The 15,473-nt window shown below is 35.0% G+C and overlaps 2 protein-coding genes across 3 annotated transcripts; both read right to left on the reverse strand.

Moving 5' to 3' along the window:
• Positions 1 to 4,431: 4,431 nt before the first annotated feature.
• LOC132172292 (cyanidin 3-O-galactoside 2''-O-xylosyltransferase FGGT1-like) lies at positions 4,432 to 6,383 on the reverse strand. The gene has a single exon (XM_059583765.1). The coding sequence runs from the start codon at positions 6,339 to 6,341 to the stop codon at positions 4,968 to 4,970; it is 1,374 nt and encodes a 457-aa protein (XP_059439748.1). The 5' UTR covers positions 6,342 to 6,383; the 3' UTR covers positions 4,432 to 4,967.
• A 1,698-nt stretch (positions 6,384 to 8,081) lies between these two features.
• On the reverse strand, positions 8,082 to 15,473 carry LOC132172155 (uncharacterized). Of its 2 annotated transcripts, none has more exons than XM_059583607.1 (8): positions 15,038 to 15,473; positions 14,120 to 14,323; positions 13,490 to 13,981; positions 12,764 to 12,874; positions 12,142 to 12,327; positions 10,759 to 10,983; positions 8,588 to 8,708; positions 8,082 to 8,491 (listed from the first exon to the last, which is right to left on the reverse strand). In XM_059583607.1, exons 1-8 carry the CDS (start codon positions 15,428 to 15,430, stop codon positions 8,379 to 8,381), a joined length of 1,845 nt encoding a protein of 614 aa, XP_059439590.1. In that variant the 5' UTR covers positions 15,431 to 15,473; the 3' UTR covers positions 8,082 to 8,378. The 2 variants fall into 2 exon arrangements, with proteins under 2 accessions (XP_059439590.1, XP_059439589.1); XM_059583606.1 differs by having other exon boundaries at positions 13,490 to 13,984.

A 15,473-nucleotide genomic window follows, 5' to 3' on the forward strand; every position in this document is an offset into this window, starting at 1 on the left:
AAAATTAATTTTATATTATTACTTTAAAAATAATTGCAGAAAAACTAATTTTATATTATTACTTTAAAAAAAAAAAAAAAAATTATATTGCCCAAACTGGGTCGTTTTGGGCTACAGCACGGTGCGGTAGTTTTGAACTACCGCACCTAAGCCGGATCCACCTCTACCAGTTTCTTTTATGTTTGAGAAAAGTCCACCTCCAAAGTACCACTCAATTGATAATACTTTTTTTCAACTTTTTAATTGCAATAATGTTCATCTAAAGGGGAGAAAGAATTTTAGTTTTTAAGAAATAAGGGTATTTTAGGAAGAATGACATAAGTTGCTTAATTAAGTATTCCCAATGGAGGAGCCAAATGGTACTTTTATCTAAAATGACTAATCAGATTTGTAAAAAACGCCCATATTGGATTTGCCAAAAAAAAAAAAAAAAAAAAGGTACATGTAACAACACTTTTTAAGTGAGCAATTTTATTTTTTATTGTTTCTCTCACATGTTTTCCCTTTTTCCCAAAACTTTTTCCACTTTTTAGGGGATCATTATAAGAATATTCTTTTTCAATTTTAAATTAAAAGATATTAAAATTATACAGATAAAAATATAGCTAATCGGATGTAGGAGGCCTTTAAAAATTCATTAGTTGAACTAGATAAAGTGAGTTTTGATGAGCTATTTTGCAAAAAAAAATTGGCTCCTCATTGGGAATGCTCTAACAAAATTATAGTTTGATGTATCTAAGTGTCACAGCTGTCCGTTTGTGGGACTTAATTTAAAAATGGATGAGAGTTCAGGCAGGGCCGGTTCGATATATTTTGAGGCCTAAGGCAAAAAGTTTAGGTGTGGCCTTTTATATTTAAATATTTATTTAAATATTAATATTATATTTTTATTTAAAAATAACTCTTTTTGCTTTTTGAGATACAAAATTTATTGCTATTTGATTCCCTTATTTATTGCTATCAATTTTTTAAGGGGACAAATATAAAAAAGCCCTATAAACTAATAGTCATTTGCAATAGAGCCCCACAATGTTCAAAAGGTACTAAAGTAGCCCATCAAACTACCAAAATGTTAAAAAAAAAAAAAAAAAAAAAAGGTCACTTATTTTTTTATATTCCTATAATACCCCTATTCTTTTAACAAATAAAATAATAAAATAATTGTAAAAAAAAAAAAAACAATTTTTTAAAAATAAAAAAAAACAATGGGCGAATAAATACAAAAAAAAATATAATTTTTGGAATAAATAAATAATTAGTCACTGTAGTTGGCTTAAATTACAAATTGTTTCATGTCGTATGAAAGTAAAATCAAAGGTTCTTGAGATATTCCAAGAAAATAAAAAATTTAGTCATTGGAGTCAAATTCCGTTAAAAAATTGTTTTTATTCACCCTTTTTTTTGTATTTAAAAAAATGTTTTTTTTTTTTTTACAATTATTTTATTATTTTATTTGTTAAAAGAATAGGGGTATTATAGGAATATAAAAAAATAAGTGGCTTTTTGATACATTTTGGTAGTTTAATGGGCTACTTTAGTACATTTTGAACATTGTGGACTCTATCGCAAACAACTGTTAGTTTGAGGTTTATATATATATTTCCCTTTTTTAAGCCTTATTTATTTTGGAATGTTGAAGAATGAAATGATATTAATGCTTCTTTTTTATAAAAAAAAAAAAAAAAAAAAAAAAAAAAAAAAAAAAAAAAAAAATTAAGTAGGGGCCTTATTAAATTATATATATTTACTAATTATTGCAATTAGGTCTTTATTTATTTTTATTTTTTTTTATGTAAATTGTTTTATTAGGATTCATTAATTGGGAGCCTTATTCCTTCTCCTCAAAAAACAGTTTTGAGAGGAGATCGCTCCCTCCTCCTCTCTCCTTCCCCTTCTACTCCCTACTCCTACCATCTTCTAGATTTTTTTTCTTTTTTTCTATGTTTGTAGGTGTTTTCCGACCAAATCAACAACTTCGGCCTGTCTGCTACGCGTTTGTCTACCTTTCATCGTGTTGTGTCGTTCATCTCCTCCCTGGCTACTGTTGCTGCTTACTGGTTGTTTGTTTGTATTTTTTGTTTTGGTTTCTTTTCTCTAGATCTACCATCGTGATCGAGGAGGAATAATTAGGTGTGATGGGTTATTTCTCACGGCCTGGAGAGTTTCGGTGTGACGGGTTATCCCTCATGGCTGGTTTAAATAAATTTTGTTAGGAAATTTGTCTATCCATGTCTTAAATTTAGTCTGCTAGGAGTAGATCTACTCTTTAATTGTATTTGTACATAAGTTAGCGAAAGATTGAAGTCATAGATATCACTTGATTATAAGAATATTTGTTTGTATCTATGACTTTGTAACCCATAAAATGTGGCTATGATTTTGCAGAAATTTATGATTTGTGCTATAAGAGCTTTTTGCTTTGCTTTTTAAGACCTTTATGCTTATGATCTTTAATCAATGAAATCCTCAGATTTCCATTCAAAAAAAAAAAATGGGAGCCTTATTAAATTGGGATCGTTTTTAAATTACTTAATTACCATGATTAGGGGGGCCTTAATTAAAGAATATAGACCGTAATAAGGGCTTTAATTTTTTTTTTTGTGAAATTTTTTTATTAATATTTATTAATTGGGGGCCCTAGGCGGCCCCCAAATCCGCCTAGGGGTTGAGCCGCCCTAAGTTCAGGGGACCAACCGGTCCAACACCAAAAAGTGCTGGTCCTTTTTTTTTTCTTTTTTTTTGAAATGGTTATTTTTATATATTTTAAAATTTTTATTTATTAATAACTTCAAGGATTTTTTGGGGAGAAAAATGCAAAAGTATTTAATTTGGCACGCGATGGTAGTATGTGGAGCCTCGATATCAATTTTTAAAGTTAATAGGCATAATTGCAAAATGTGTGATAGTTCAAGGAGTTAAGATATATTTTCCCCAAATAAATAAATAAAAATAAAAAAGGACAAAACAACTCAAAGGTGGTTTGGCCACCTTAGATTTTTCTTTTATTTATTTAATTATTATTTTTTTTTAAAAAAAAAAAAAGTCTTTTTTTTACTGATTAATAATTTATAAAAGTAAATTCGTTTTTTCAAAGGTTAAAGTGAGGGTATTTTTGGAAGATTTTGGTCAAATTTGGTTTTTCCTTCCATTCTAATGGTTGACATTCACATAATGACATTTTTGCCACAAAATTGTAGTTTGATATATCCAAGTGTCACTCCTATTAGTTCGTGAGGCTTTTTTGAAAATTGCTAGTAGTTCAAGAGGCTTAAGTTTATTTAACCCTCTAAAATAAATTACACCATTAAAGCACATATCATTTGTGAAGACCAACATTTAATAATTGAAGGTTACGAATGTTTCCTTAAGGCTAATTACGTACACAAGTTTCATATACTTTATTTATTAAATCGTGGACTTACGTAGTTATTTCTTTCATTTGTAGAACACTTCAGTGTTTTGCAAATTAGCAAGTTGTTAGGTTGAAGAGCGAGAAATTTATTAGGATGAAAATGTCAAGCGAATGGCTTGCCTTGTGAGGTTTTGCATAGATCGTAATTAATTATTATGCTTTAGTAGTAGTGTCTCTTCGGAGCAATGTGTTTATGTTGGTGATGCATGAAGATGTTTAAGGATGTATTGTTAAATGTCTCATATCATTTATTTTCGTTTTCCGCCATGGTATACTTCGATAATTAGTTCGATGTAGTGGGTTTAACTAATTACCAGTTAATTAGTTTGAAGACAATATGAGTAACACTCCAAGTTAAGTAAATTTAATTATTTAATTTTATTGGCATTACACATCACAACGTCACCTACCAAATGTCAGAAAGTTAGCAATAAAACTCAAGCTCCTATCATGACTCTATTCCGCTGACATGATGCTGCGTCAAAAAGATCGATAAACCCAAGTGCAAGCTATCACAAGTAATAAAATTATCATTAAGACCGAGGTCGATCTACAATGAATGGTAGAGACTAAAATAAAAATTTTCTTATCGTGCAAAGAAAAATAAAATGATTTGGGTTTTGTTTTCCACTAAGAAGTTGAGCACTGAAGTGATTTAATTAATTAAAAAAAAAAAAAAAAACCAAAATCAAGTAAAATAAAGCAAGAAAAAATTAGTAGGAAAACACTAGGGCTTCAATGATCCACTTAATATTTTATTAAGTATTCTCGAGACATCTTTAACTCAATTAGGTAGAGAATCAATTCTCTTAGTCGAAAGATTTAACAATAAAGCACTAATTAAAAATAAAGTAGATTGAGCATGAGTTTAATTGAAAATTTGATTTCAATGACAAGTTAAAAGAGATTAAGCATTCATTATAAATTCGAATCATAACAAATCAAACGAAAAGTAAGCATTCATACAAACAAGAATGATAATGAATCAAAACAACTTGTCAATATGGAATCTTTCTCAAAATTTAAATCATTCAATATTAATCTATGAAAAACATAATCTCCAGCTGGTCTCACGTACTGCTGACTGAGTTCTGCATTTCCAGCATGGCTTTTGATTTCCTTCTTTGTAACACCCAAGCACTGAAATTTTGAAAGAAGAAGTTTTGTTTCCTCTTTTGCTTCTTTGTATTGATTTTCTGTAACAAAAAGATCTCCTCAGAGCTGGCTTTGATTTCCCACGCGCAGCCAGATATGGCTTCAGACAAGTCCTCCCCTTGTTTTCTTCTCTGCAGTCCTTTTTCTGCAGCTATGTACCCACGCCCTTTTGGCTCCTATGTATTTCTGAATACCGTGGGCTTCATGAGTAAATAATGAAGAAATTCATTTTTGCAAGAACAATATCCCCTCATCATTCAAATCCAAAATCATGGATTCATGCTAAACATATATATTTAAACAAACTTCAAACATGAGCAGTAACATTACAAATATAGGTGTAAGAACAGCTATGGAACATCTATGCATCTAATACACCTATAATAAAATTAAGATGAAATTAGATGAGCAGAGAATGCAGCTTTTGAACAAAACCATCAATGTAGGTGTTCTCAAGCCCTTTGCTCAGCAAGAAGTCCCTCCATTTAGCATGGTTGGCTCTCACCTCTTTCCCCACATTACTATTTTCATCCATGACAGCCCTCACTGCCTTGCACACGCCCTCCCTTGTAAACACCCCGTCTTCTTCACATTTCTCAACCTCAACCCCTACTTTCAGATCTCCACCCATTAGTCTTGCATTGATAATTTGATCCCCAGCGTGTGGCAGCAGCACCAATTGGCACTCAGTCACCATCGCTTCAGACAAAGAACCTGAGCCACAGTGTGTTACAAAGCACCCCACAGAAGGGTGCCTCAGAATCAACTGCTGCTGAATCCAATCCCCATGAACAACCCCTCTTCCCTTCACCCTCTGTTCAAACCCTTCTGGCAATGCAGATTCTATTGTTTCTACACCCATTGGTGGTTTCAGAGCAGTGAGAAAAGGCATGCCTGTTAGCTCAAAACCCAGAACCAGTTCTTGAAACTGATCCTTTTTTAGAATGCATTCGCTTCCAAATGCACAAAATATCACAGTTTTTTCCTTGAAACTATCCAGCCACTTTGCCCATTTCTCATCTAATGCTGAAGTTGGTGGCTCTGGCACTACTGGCCCTGCAAGAATCACAGGCTTTCTAAATTGTCTTTCAACATAGTCACAGTAAGGTCCTTCCATCTCCCTACAAGCTTTGAAACTAATGGCGTCAGAATCTTTTATAGAGATCTCTTGACGTTCCATGAATGATATGCCTCTGCCATACTCTTGCACCGTTACAGAGGTTAGTTGTTTGGTTTCATGGGCACCTAGCTTGATCAATGAAGGTGGGAAACTCGGCGGAGGCGCCTTAAGATCGGCCGGCGTCAATGTTTTCTCGTTGAGTTTTCTTTCTGGGCTTAGCAGATACCCTATAGCTGCTGGACTAATTGTGCAATAATGTATGGACTTGATGCCTAGCCGGCCTGCCAATGCTGGTATCCAGTGAGTGAAATCATAGAATACGAAATCCGGTTCAAGTTCGCTAAGAGAAGCTTCGATTGCTGGTTCCGTAAGGTCCATGGCAGTCATGAGGAGGGGATGCAATGGGAAGGGAACATCTGCGGTTGTTTCAGCACCGGGAGGGAAACCATCTACATGTGGAAGGGTGATGGGGAAGAAAGAAATGAGGTTTTTGTGCAGATTGAAAGGCTCTAGCTTTGGTTGAGTTTTGGTTGGCAAGAAGAAAGAGACTCTGTGGCCTCTCTCAGCAAGCTTGTTGGAGATGTGCAGGAATGAGGTTAGGTGGCCCATGGCAAACCATGGGTACATGACAATGTGAAAGGTTTTGTCACTCATATTTGCAGAGAAACTAAAAAAATACAAGTGAAAGAATCATGAAGAGAAATAGCTCCTGTGTTTGGCCATAAAGCAGGAGGGAGAGCTCTTAAATACCTGCAATTTTGCAATTTCAAATCAAAAAGAACTCTGGAAATTAATTTGAAATTGTCAACATGTAACAGTTGGTTGAAGATTTGGTAGTTCTGCTGTGAAAAGGCTATAGGGAATACTGCTTTACTAAATGGTTTAACGGTTTCAGAATGTGTGATTTAAAAAGATAACAATTGATATTTATAAAGATACAATTGAGCGTTTGGCAAAATCGTAATTCAATCTTTAAAATCACGCGTTATGTGACTCACTTAAAAACGCATTTTGACATGCAAAGTTGCAGAGTACGTGGACTATTTTTTGTTTATGTTACAAACTAAATGACTGTTCTGCAAACATTTCCTTCACGTATTTTTCTCAGTTTTTTCCATAATCTACACAAGCAATGATCTCGTGGTGAACCTATCCCTGCGGCTGAGGTGGTTGTGTCACCTGTGATAATGGCCTTTCATTCCCTAGTCTTCAGTGAAGCCTCCGTCAAATATGGTCCCCCAACTTGACCAATAAAACTTGTTAAAGGAATGAGGAATATTTTGACACTTGACCTAAAAATATCAGTCACTTTTTTAACAACCTTCACGAATTCTTGATGAATTCTTAAATTCTACTGAGGTTTGTCGAGCAAAGTATGTGATCCAATGCCATTTGAGGCACTTAAGCATAGATATTTAGCATTCAGAAAGAAAATGGATTTATAATGTTATAGTATGACTGGTTACTCTATATAAATATATACATATATAAGGAATTACATACAAAAAATAATAATTTATTTGGATTCAGTTTGAATTTTGATCAATTGGCATCTGCCTTGTTTAAGCATATTTTTGGACGGTTGGATTGGCGACAGGTCACCTGCATAACAAAGGAAAAGCTATCGGGGTGATGCCAATCAGAAGGGGGACCAACGGGGTCTTCCAATACTTAATTCAGTAGGATATTTTTAGGAGAAAAAACTAAATATAGAGTTTAGGGAAAGTGAGTCAATACTGCCTACCTAGGGGATGTACCTCTTTTAATGGGAGAGATCATTTGTACAGTACAATATGGTAACATCGATGTCAATGGTGTGTAATTTATTTGTGGGGCATGATTTTCCTTATTAATTGCATTAGCGGCCATTTGAGATTGATGATGGTGTATAGTTTTCATGTAAGAAAGATTCCTAGTGTGATTGATTTGTTTTCTTTTATGAGGGTGATTGTGTGATTTGATGGCCAAATTATTTCTATGTAAATGCTACTAGGGTGATTTGGTTGGTGTATCACTAGTGGACCATACCACCCCTTTGAGCCAATGGAGGTGGCCAGTTACCCATATTTTGGCCAATTGGGGTTGTTGAGCCACCTCAGGGCAGTTTGAAGGTAAGTCAACCATTCCTAAGGGCTTTAAAGGTGGCTCAATCACCCATTTTTAGCTTAAGAGTAGTTTTAGCCACACCTTACACTCGGTTTGGGGGTAACCTAACCATCGCCATAACCTTTTGGGTGGCTAAGGGACCAAACCCCTATTTTTTTATTTTTTTTTTGGCCTATGGAGGTTCGGTCACCCCAAGTAGCCAAACCCCTAATTGCTTTTCTTTGTAATCCTTGTTTGATGTACTAATTAAATAAATTTAAAAAATAAATAAAAAAAGAGAGAGAACAGGCAAAAAATGGAAGATGGTATATACATTAGTAGTTCACGAGGATGTTATATTGCTTTTGAGGAGTTAAATAGTCCTTGCTCGGAAAAAGATTGTCAATATAATCAGTAGACCATTTGAACAAGAAATTGTTTAGAGGGGAAGGCACCCTTTCTTTCCTATAATAAACTTCCAAAAACTCATTCAAATCACAAGGCTAAACATGCTAATGCCGGAGAGAACTTGGGCATTCCTTTGGTGTATAATCTAGCATCTACATTTCCAGGCAGCAGTCTTCACATACAATTACAAGGCAACGATCATCGCAATGGTCTGGCCAAAGCAAAACAGGAATCTGGATTTACTGACATGAGCAACTCCATTACCACAAGCTCATTGGGATGGTTGACCTTGGGACCAGGTTCAATAAAACCTGATCGAGCAAAGTCCAAAAGGGTAAGCTATGTTAACTCAGGAGCAGCCTTAACACACAATGACTTAATAGATAACAAAAGCAATTAGCACCTACCAGGGGAAAGCTTTCTCCCACCATACAACTCCTTTGCTAAGGGGTTAGCAGCCCAGTGATTAACAGCAACCCGGCTCAAAGGTTGAAACCCAACTATCTTTCCATCCGATGACAAAACCACCTAAATTTCAATAAAAAATGATGAATAAGCAAATTAAGAGTGAAGTAGCCCCAACAGAAAAGAAGGTAATCAAAGTTGTGAAGGCAAGATAATCAACAAAAGAGGACATACACACAAACAATGTTTTCCAAAATATGTCAAAGTCGAGTACTATTGTTGAACAAGTTTAATATATTTAATGTTCTTGAAAAATGATTTTTCCATCTAACGATCTCAATTAAAAAAGCATATATAAATGTCAAGCCATCCATAAGGTACACTTGATTTAACTTGGTAATGTATGAAAACTTTTACATGTTTATTAATTTAATTCATAATAACCACATGTCTTCATCAAATAGCATATATAAATGTCAAGCCATCCATAAAGGTACACTTGATTTAACTTGGTAATGTATGAGAACTTTTACATGTTTATCTAATTTAATTCAAAATAACCACATTTCTTCATCAAATAACATGTGTTTTTTTTTTTTTTTTTTTTTAAGGAAAATCAAATTTAGTCCCTAGGTCTTCACAGAATTTTAATATAGTCCCTAGGTTTCTAACTTCGACAAACATGTCCTTAGGTTTAGTACCAATTTCAAATAGGTTTCTCCGTCTGATTTCCGTCCAACTTACTAACCTTCCATCTGCCCCGTGTCACCCCTTTGACAAGCCAATGCACAAGCCATCATTGTCACGTCACTTTACCACCACATAAGCCCAACAACAACAACAAAAATGGGCACATAACATTGTTGAAGTGAGGTGGTGCCTCCTTAAAAATTTTCTTTGTTATTTGAGGGGTTAGCAAGAGATTTTCCTGTTTGTCATAATGCCAGAGCCACATAATTGGCCTGTTTGTCATAATAGCTAGTAGCGGGTATGCCAGTCAAAGCGGCAATACCAGTTTGAATAGTGGTGGGTCGGGGATTGATGGGATTGGGGAGGGTGAGATATTTGCACGAAATTTTTATTCAACTTTTATATCATGTGACATTTATATATGGTCCCGCCAAAGAAAAATAGTTAGTTGTGCTACTCGGTACACCCACACCAACAAATTTTGGTTATTTACAATACTAGAGCTTGAACGAAGCAAGAAATATCCATTTTCTCTCATTTGATTCTTAAATCTACAAGAGATCTCCAGAGTGATTTATGATCACTATTTACCACCAATGGATGTTATAGATAATTGAAATTCAAAACCTTTAGGAAAATTTAAACTTTAGAGTAGAAGAGACAACATAAAAGGAATTGGTGAAAAGACAGGTAAGGCTGAAAAATGTTGAAATTGTAGCAGTGAAGTAGAGATAAAGATCGACATGAATATACCCAGCTAAGAATATCTGGAGCAAAAACTTTTTGGCCAACACTAAGCGATGATGACCAACATGATTATGAAGCATATTAAAAGTGGTAGATAATTTTATTCACTTAACTAATTACAGAGTAATGTAAGGATCAAAAGAAATACAGAATTGGTGGTATTGACATACGTTAGTTCCATCAGGAAAAAACAGTTATGATGAGAGTAAATCCTTAAACCTATTCAATTGAGAAATGCTAAATCAAAGTTCAACGAACTATATGTGCCATATCAACCATGCTATCATTAGTGACAATATTTTCAGCAGCTCCCAGAAAACACTTGCACTTTCATCAGTGCAATAAGGAAAGCTGTTCATCAAACTAGATAAGTATTATACCCAGCTAGACCTGATAGAATAAACCAATCTAGAGAGACCCATGGGATTTATACATTTCCTTCGACTGTAAGTATTTAATTCTCTTCTGTTCTCAGCATTCACAAAACGCTACAGTGACTAAAATCACACAAACTATGATTATCCCCTCAACTTAATGCTCCTAAATTACAATACCATTCCAAAAGATGTAACTAGTGCAGATATCAGAATATAAAAATATCTAGGTTTTTGCTTTTATTCTATTGTTTTATTACTTTAAGACAAAAGCAAGTGCATGAAATAAAGCAAAGATTAATATATATATATATATATATATATATATATATATATATATATATATATATATGAAAGTTTACCTGATAACTAGCGATCTCTTGAGCAGAAATTCTCATGTCTTCGTCAATTTTATTTAGAGGGGCCACTGAATTGCCTTCACTATTGGAATCAGCTTCACCAACCATCCTCAAGTAGGATGGTAATTCCCCAGTCCAGGCACCGATGCTTGTTTCAGTAATTATATCACCGGGCCAACCAAAAGCATCCTTTATCTTTTCAACAATTGATATGCAAAATTCTTCCAACTATCCAAATGAAGTTTTAAACATTTAACTCTCATAGAGAAGGGAAATAAAAAGCTAGGGTAAAAAAGAAAAGAAAAGAAAAGATTGAATAATAAGAGCAATAAAGCACTAATTACCTCTACACATAAAGATTACCTTCTCACGCCATGCCCAAAGTTATTAACAATAGCTATGTACCAAACATAATTTAACAAAAAGGGCACAAGAAGTCCTCAACTTGGTAGTAGTTTTATATATTTCTATGGGATACACCAAGCACTGGCAAATTATAGCAACAATAGATTGCATGCCAAATGAGAAACAATATTAATAGGCAGCACATTGTACTCAATTAGGCCTGACCAGCAGACCTAATCCTGCATCTATACAAGCCCAAGGGAATATTTGACTAAATGGGTTTTATTTATAAATATATGGTTCTAGAAGTATGAAAATATTCCAAAAAATATAAATTAATTACTTAAAGTGGCCATGTGAAGGTAAAAGCATATCATTCTACCTCTCAAAGGTATGATCTAAGCCATGACGAAAAATGTACTTCAAACATATTTAAACTATTTGTGAAAGAGTGGTAAGCAAATTAAACTAACAGGGTTAGGATTTAATCACATATTGAACTATATTAAGAGTGTAATTAAGAAATTATAATAAACTGAAATGGTGAAATATACAAAAGAAGCATACTATGTGAAATGCAGCTCAAATATGGTGGTCACTTTTCTTAATTTTAATAAAATTAAAAGGAAATGCAAGCAATATGAGTTGAGGCATAAACAAATTTGCCACTTACAGTAAGCCATGGCTCACGCTTATACCAAATACACCCACCACTAGATAGACTACAAATGGCTGAATGAGTTTAAGCTGCCTCGCCAAGAGGGAAGCCTTAGCTGAACTTTAGGTAAAATTCTATGAGAGCTTTTCCTTCTAAAAATGTTTTATTTGATATACAGAAGTACGAATGAATAGACATAAGCTCTATATTTTAAGTGCACTTCTTGAGAGAGCTTGTAAGAAAACTTCCCGCTTCTCATTCTTCCATAACCTTGCCTCCTAATTTTGCATGAAATACCCCGTGTGGTTTAGTATATTTAAGCAAAAGCAAATTAAATACAACTAAATTACTTAAACAGATATAGTGTTCCAGTGGCCAAATACCTTTCTAGCATCCAGAGAAAGGTTTAGTGCACTGTCAACTTCAGATGATGGAAGAGACCTATGTTCTGCAGGGTACCTTCCTCTGCTTAGATAAGGCAAACCAAGTTGACTGAAAGCACTGATTAGAACCAGAAAAACTCCACTCGCAAGGCCAACAGATAGCATTTTCAACAACGAAGAGCTCCTCTGCAAGTCATGGAACCATTTCACTTATGCAAATGAACACAACTCAACTGAATTTGTTTTTTTTTTTTTTTAAGGGAAAAAAAAAAAAAAAAAGCTTCTTTGCAAGTCATGGAACCATTTCACTTATGCAAATGAACACAATTCAACTGAATTTTTTTTAAAAAAAAAAAAAAAAAAAAAAAAAAGCTTTACCTCAACTAAAAATCCAATAATCAGAGATTAAAAAATCAGTCATTTTCTTCTCCCAATTTATTCTCAAATCTCCCAATATCCAGAACATCAATTACCTTCTTATTTCTAAACTTCATTAAAAAAAAATTATCATTGCCAGAGGGCCTAGAAAACCCCATCTCGTTTTATTTAGAAAACCATGTAAAATCAATGCTCCAATTGTTAACTTTAACCAAGAGACAACATGAAAGCAATATTTGATTACCTTTTTGTTGGACAAGTTTGCAAAATTTGCAGGCAGGCCACATGATAGCTGTTTATTGGGCAGTGAGTAAATATCTTCATAGTACATATCTAAAGTGTCCGCCAATCCAACCTGCAAAATGTATATGCTAGAATTGAAACCAAAATAGAGTCAATGTGATAAAAACAATTTATACCCAGCTCATTGGGATTAAAGCGATTAAAATAATTCTGATCCTTGTAAAAACATATTACAAATGTGGCTTGATCGCATTTAATACTCATATGATTACCAAAAAGCTTTTCCCTCTTTTCTATTTTTAATATCTTTTTCTTAAAGAAGGTTGGAACTGGCAGCAGGGGGGCCAGGGTGGGATCTGGATACCTTTGGAATTTCTAGGGGAATTCCAAATTCTGGAATTAGGGATCCATGCTGTCCATTTTAATCCAATGGTTACTGTCCTGCCACGTGTCCCACTTATAATAAAATAATATTTAAATTTTATTATTTCTTTTATATTTTCTTTTTAAAATTTAAATATTATTTTATTATAAGTGGGACATGTGGCAGGACAGTAGCCATTGGATTAAAATGGACGGCCTGGATCCCTAATTCCATAATCTAGAATTCCCCTAAGAAGTGGGTGTGAACACTTCAAAAATGTATGAAATGCCTACATCTGTCACAATAGAAACAAAGTACTATACAGAGCCTAAAAGCCAAAAAAGTAAATAAAGAACAAATTACCATTTGGGAGTGGGTAAGAAGTACTTCCCACCGATTCTGTGCAGAATTTTTCCAGCCCTTAAATTTAATATTTCTGAGTCTATCGGTGTCAATCTGTAGCCTATAAGCAGGAACATACTCACTTGTCCAAGCACTGAAATCTGGACCACCAATCTTTTCCAATTCAGCGTATCCTAATGGCAGCCACCAATGGTGATTTGATTCTGTTTTCTTGGTCTTAAAGCTTTCCTTTGTTGAATTAAAATTTTCTAACAGAGTCTTGGCATTTTCAACTACATCATTCTCAAATAATTGGTATATGATGACCGAAGAATCCTTTGATGCAATCCTTTTGGGCTTTCGAAACCAACGGAAGAAATTACTTGAAAGATTACCCAATATATTATCAAGGAAATGCTTCTCAGTGCTTTGAAGAGCAGAAAGGCAAACAGCTTCTGCAAGTACAGAGATAACCCTTTCATCTGAAGAGGTGAGGCTAAAAGATTCAGGGACCTGCTGATACGAAAGGCATAAGAGAACTGAACCTATCAGTATCAATGTGGCACCTGCAGGACGGACATAATTATATGGTATCACAATTATGCAGATGCCAAAACATAAGAGCTCAATACATATGGAAGGATGACAAACCTCTCTCGGGTTTTCAAGATCCTCCATGTTTCTTTCTGAGCCAGGTCTAAAGACAACAAGCTCAAAGTTCCAAAGCTGCTGCAAAACTACTTGTCTAAATGTCATGGAAAGAATATTTCTAGATGTAGTGCTTGTCAGCATAACTTCTGGGATAGACCTTCTGAGCTTTTTGGCTTTTTCTTTGACTCTTTGAGCAGGCAAAAACTGTTAAAGAAAACGATAAAATAGCCTTAGACAACTATTCAAAAAAAGATCTCAAATATTGATTCATCACCTTGCGTGGTTATTAATGTCCACATAATCAACACCCAGAAAGGATCCTAGAATGGGTAACCAGACACCATGTAATTGATTTAATTTACACAAAAAAGACTTAGATTTTCATGGTCAACAAGAACCCATCAGGAATGAGAAACAAGACAAACCCAAACTAGGTAACTAAAATTCCCATTCAGATAGGACATACCAGGCAGTTTCTGATACAACCAAACGATTTATAAGGAGAGAGACAGAAGAACTAATCATACCAACGCAGTAGATGCATTACATACATGCTTCTACTGTTTTTTCAACTTCATTACAGCTAGAATCACGCCCTTACTAGGACCGTAGCTAAACCTTTCACCCTCTAAACCTGCTCTGCTTAGACGAAAACTTAGTAATGGCCTTTGTTCTCTCATTCGACTACAATGCAAGTCTCTCTCGTAAGTTCTCACTGTGTAGTTCAACATATGACCCAGATGGATGACTTGGTACAGGCCCGCTCAATTGTACTGATTCAGAACTACGCTATGCTTTCTATCATTCTATACTCTTAACTTTTTAAACAGCATCAAATTCTGGATAAGCTCAAAAACCCAGTAATCAATTCAGAAAATTGAATAGCATTTGAAAGATGGGCATGGAAATGGAACGGACCAGCCGGGTGGAGACGGTGCTGCGCTCGTCCGAAGGGCCAGGAAAGACGGTCTCGACAACCATAGCGGGCATGCCGGAATCGATGTGCTCGGCGGCAGCTTCACCGCCGTCAGCCGCTGCTGCGGTCAAGGCCTGCTCGAGGTCGACAGCTCCGGCCAGAACCAGCCGAGCCAAGTCGGTCTCGTAGGCTCTCACGCACGGTAGGGCCTTCTCGTCGGACTCCAACACGGCTTGGAGGAGCTCTTGCTCGGTGGCTGAGCATGAGAGCACTGAGAAGGCATTTCTAGGGTTCTTGCGGGTTAGTTTGGGAATGAAATCTAGGGGCTTTACGTGGGGGTGAAATGGAATGATAGGTTTGAGGTGAGAGAGGGATTGAAGCTGAAGGAATGGCATTGCTGGTTTTAGGGTTTTGAGGTCTGGAAGGAGTTGTCGTAGA

The sequence above is a fragment of the Corylus avellana genome, chromosome ca2, assembly GCF_901000735.1.
Source record: "Corylus avellana chromosome ca2, CavTom2PMs-1.0".
Classification (NCBI taxonomy): domain Eukaryota; kingdom Viridiplantae; phylum Streptophyta; class Magnoliopsida; order Fagales; family Betulaceae; genus Corylus; species Corylus avellana.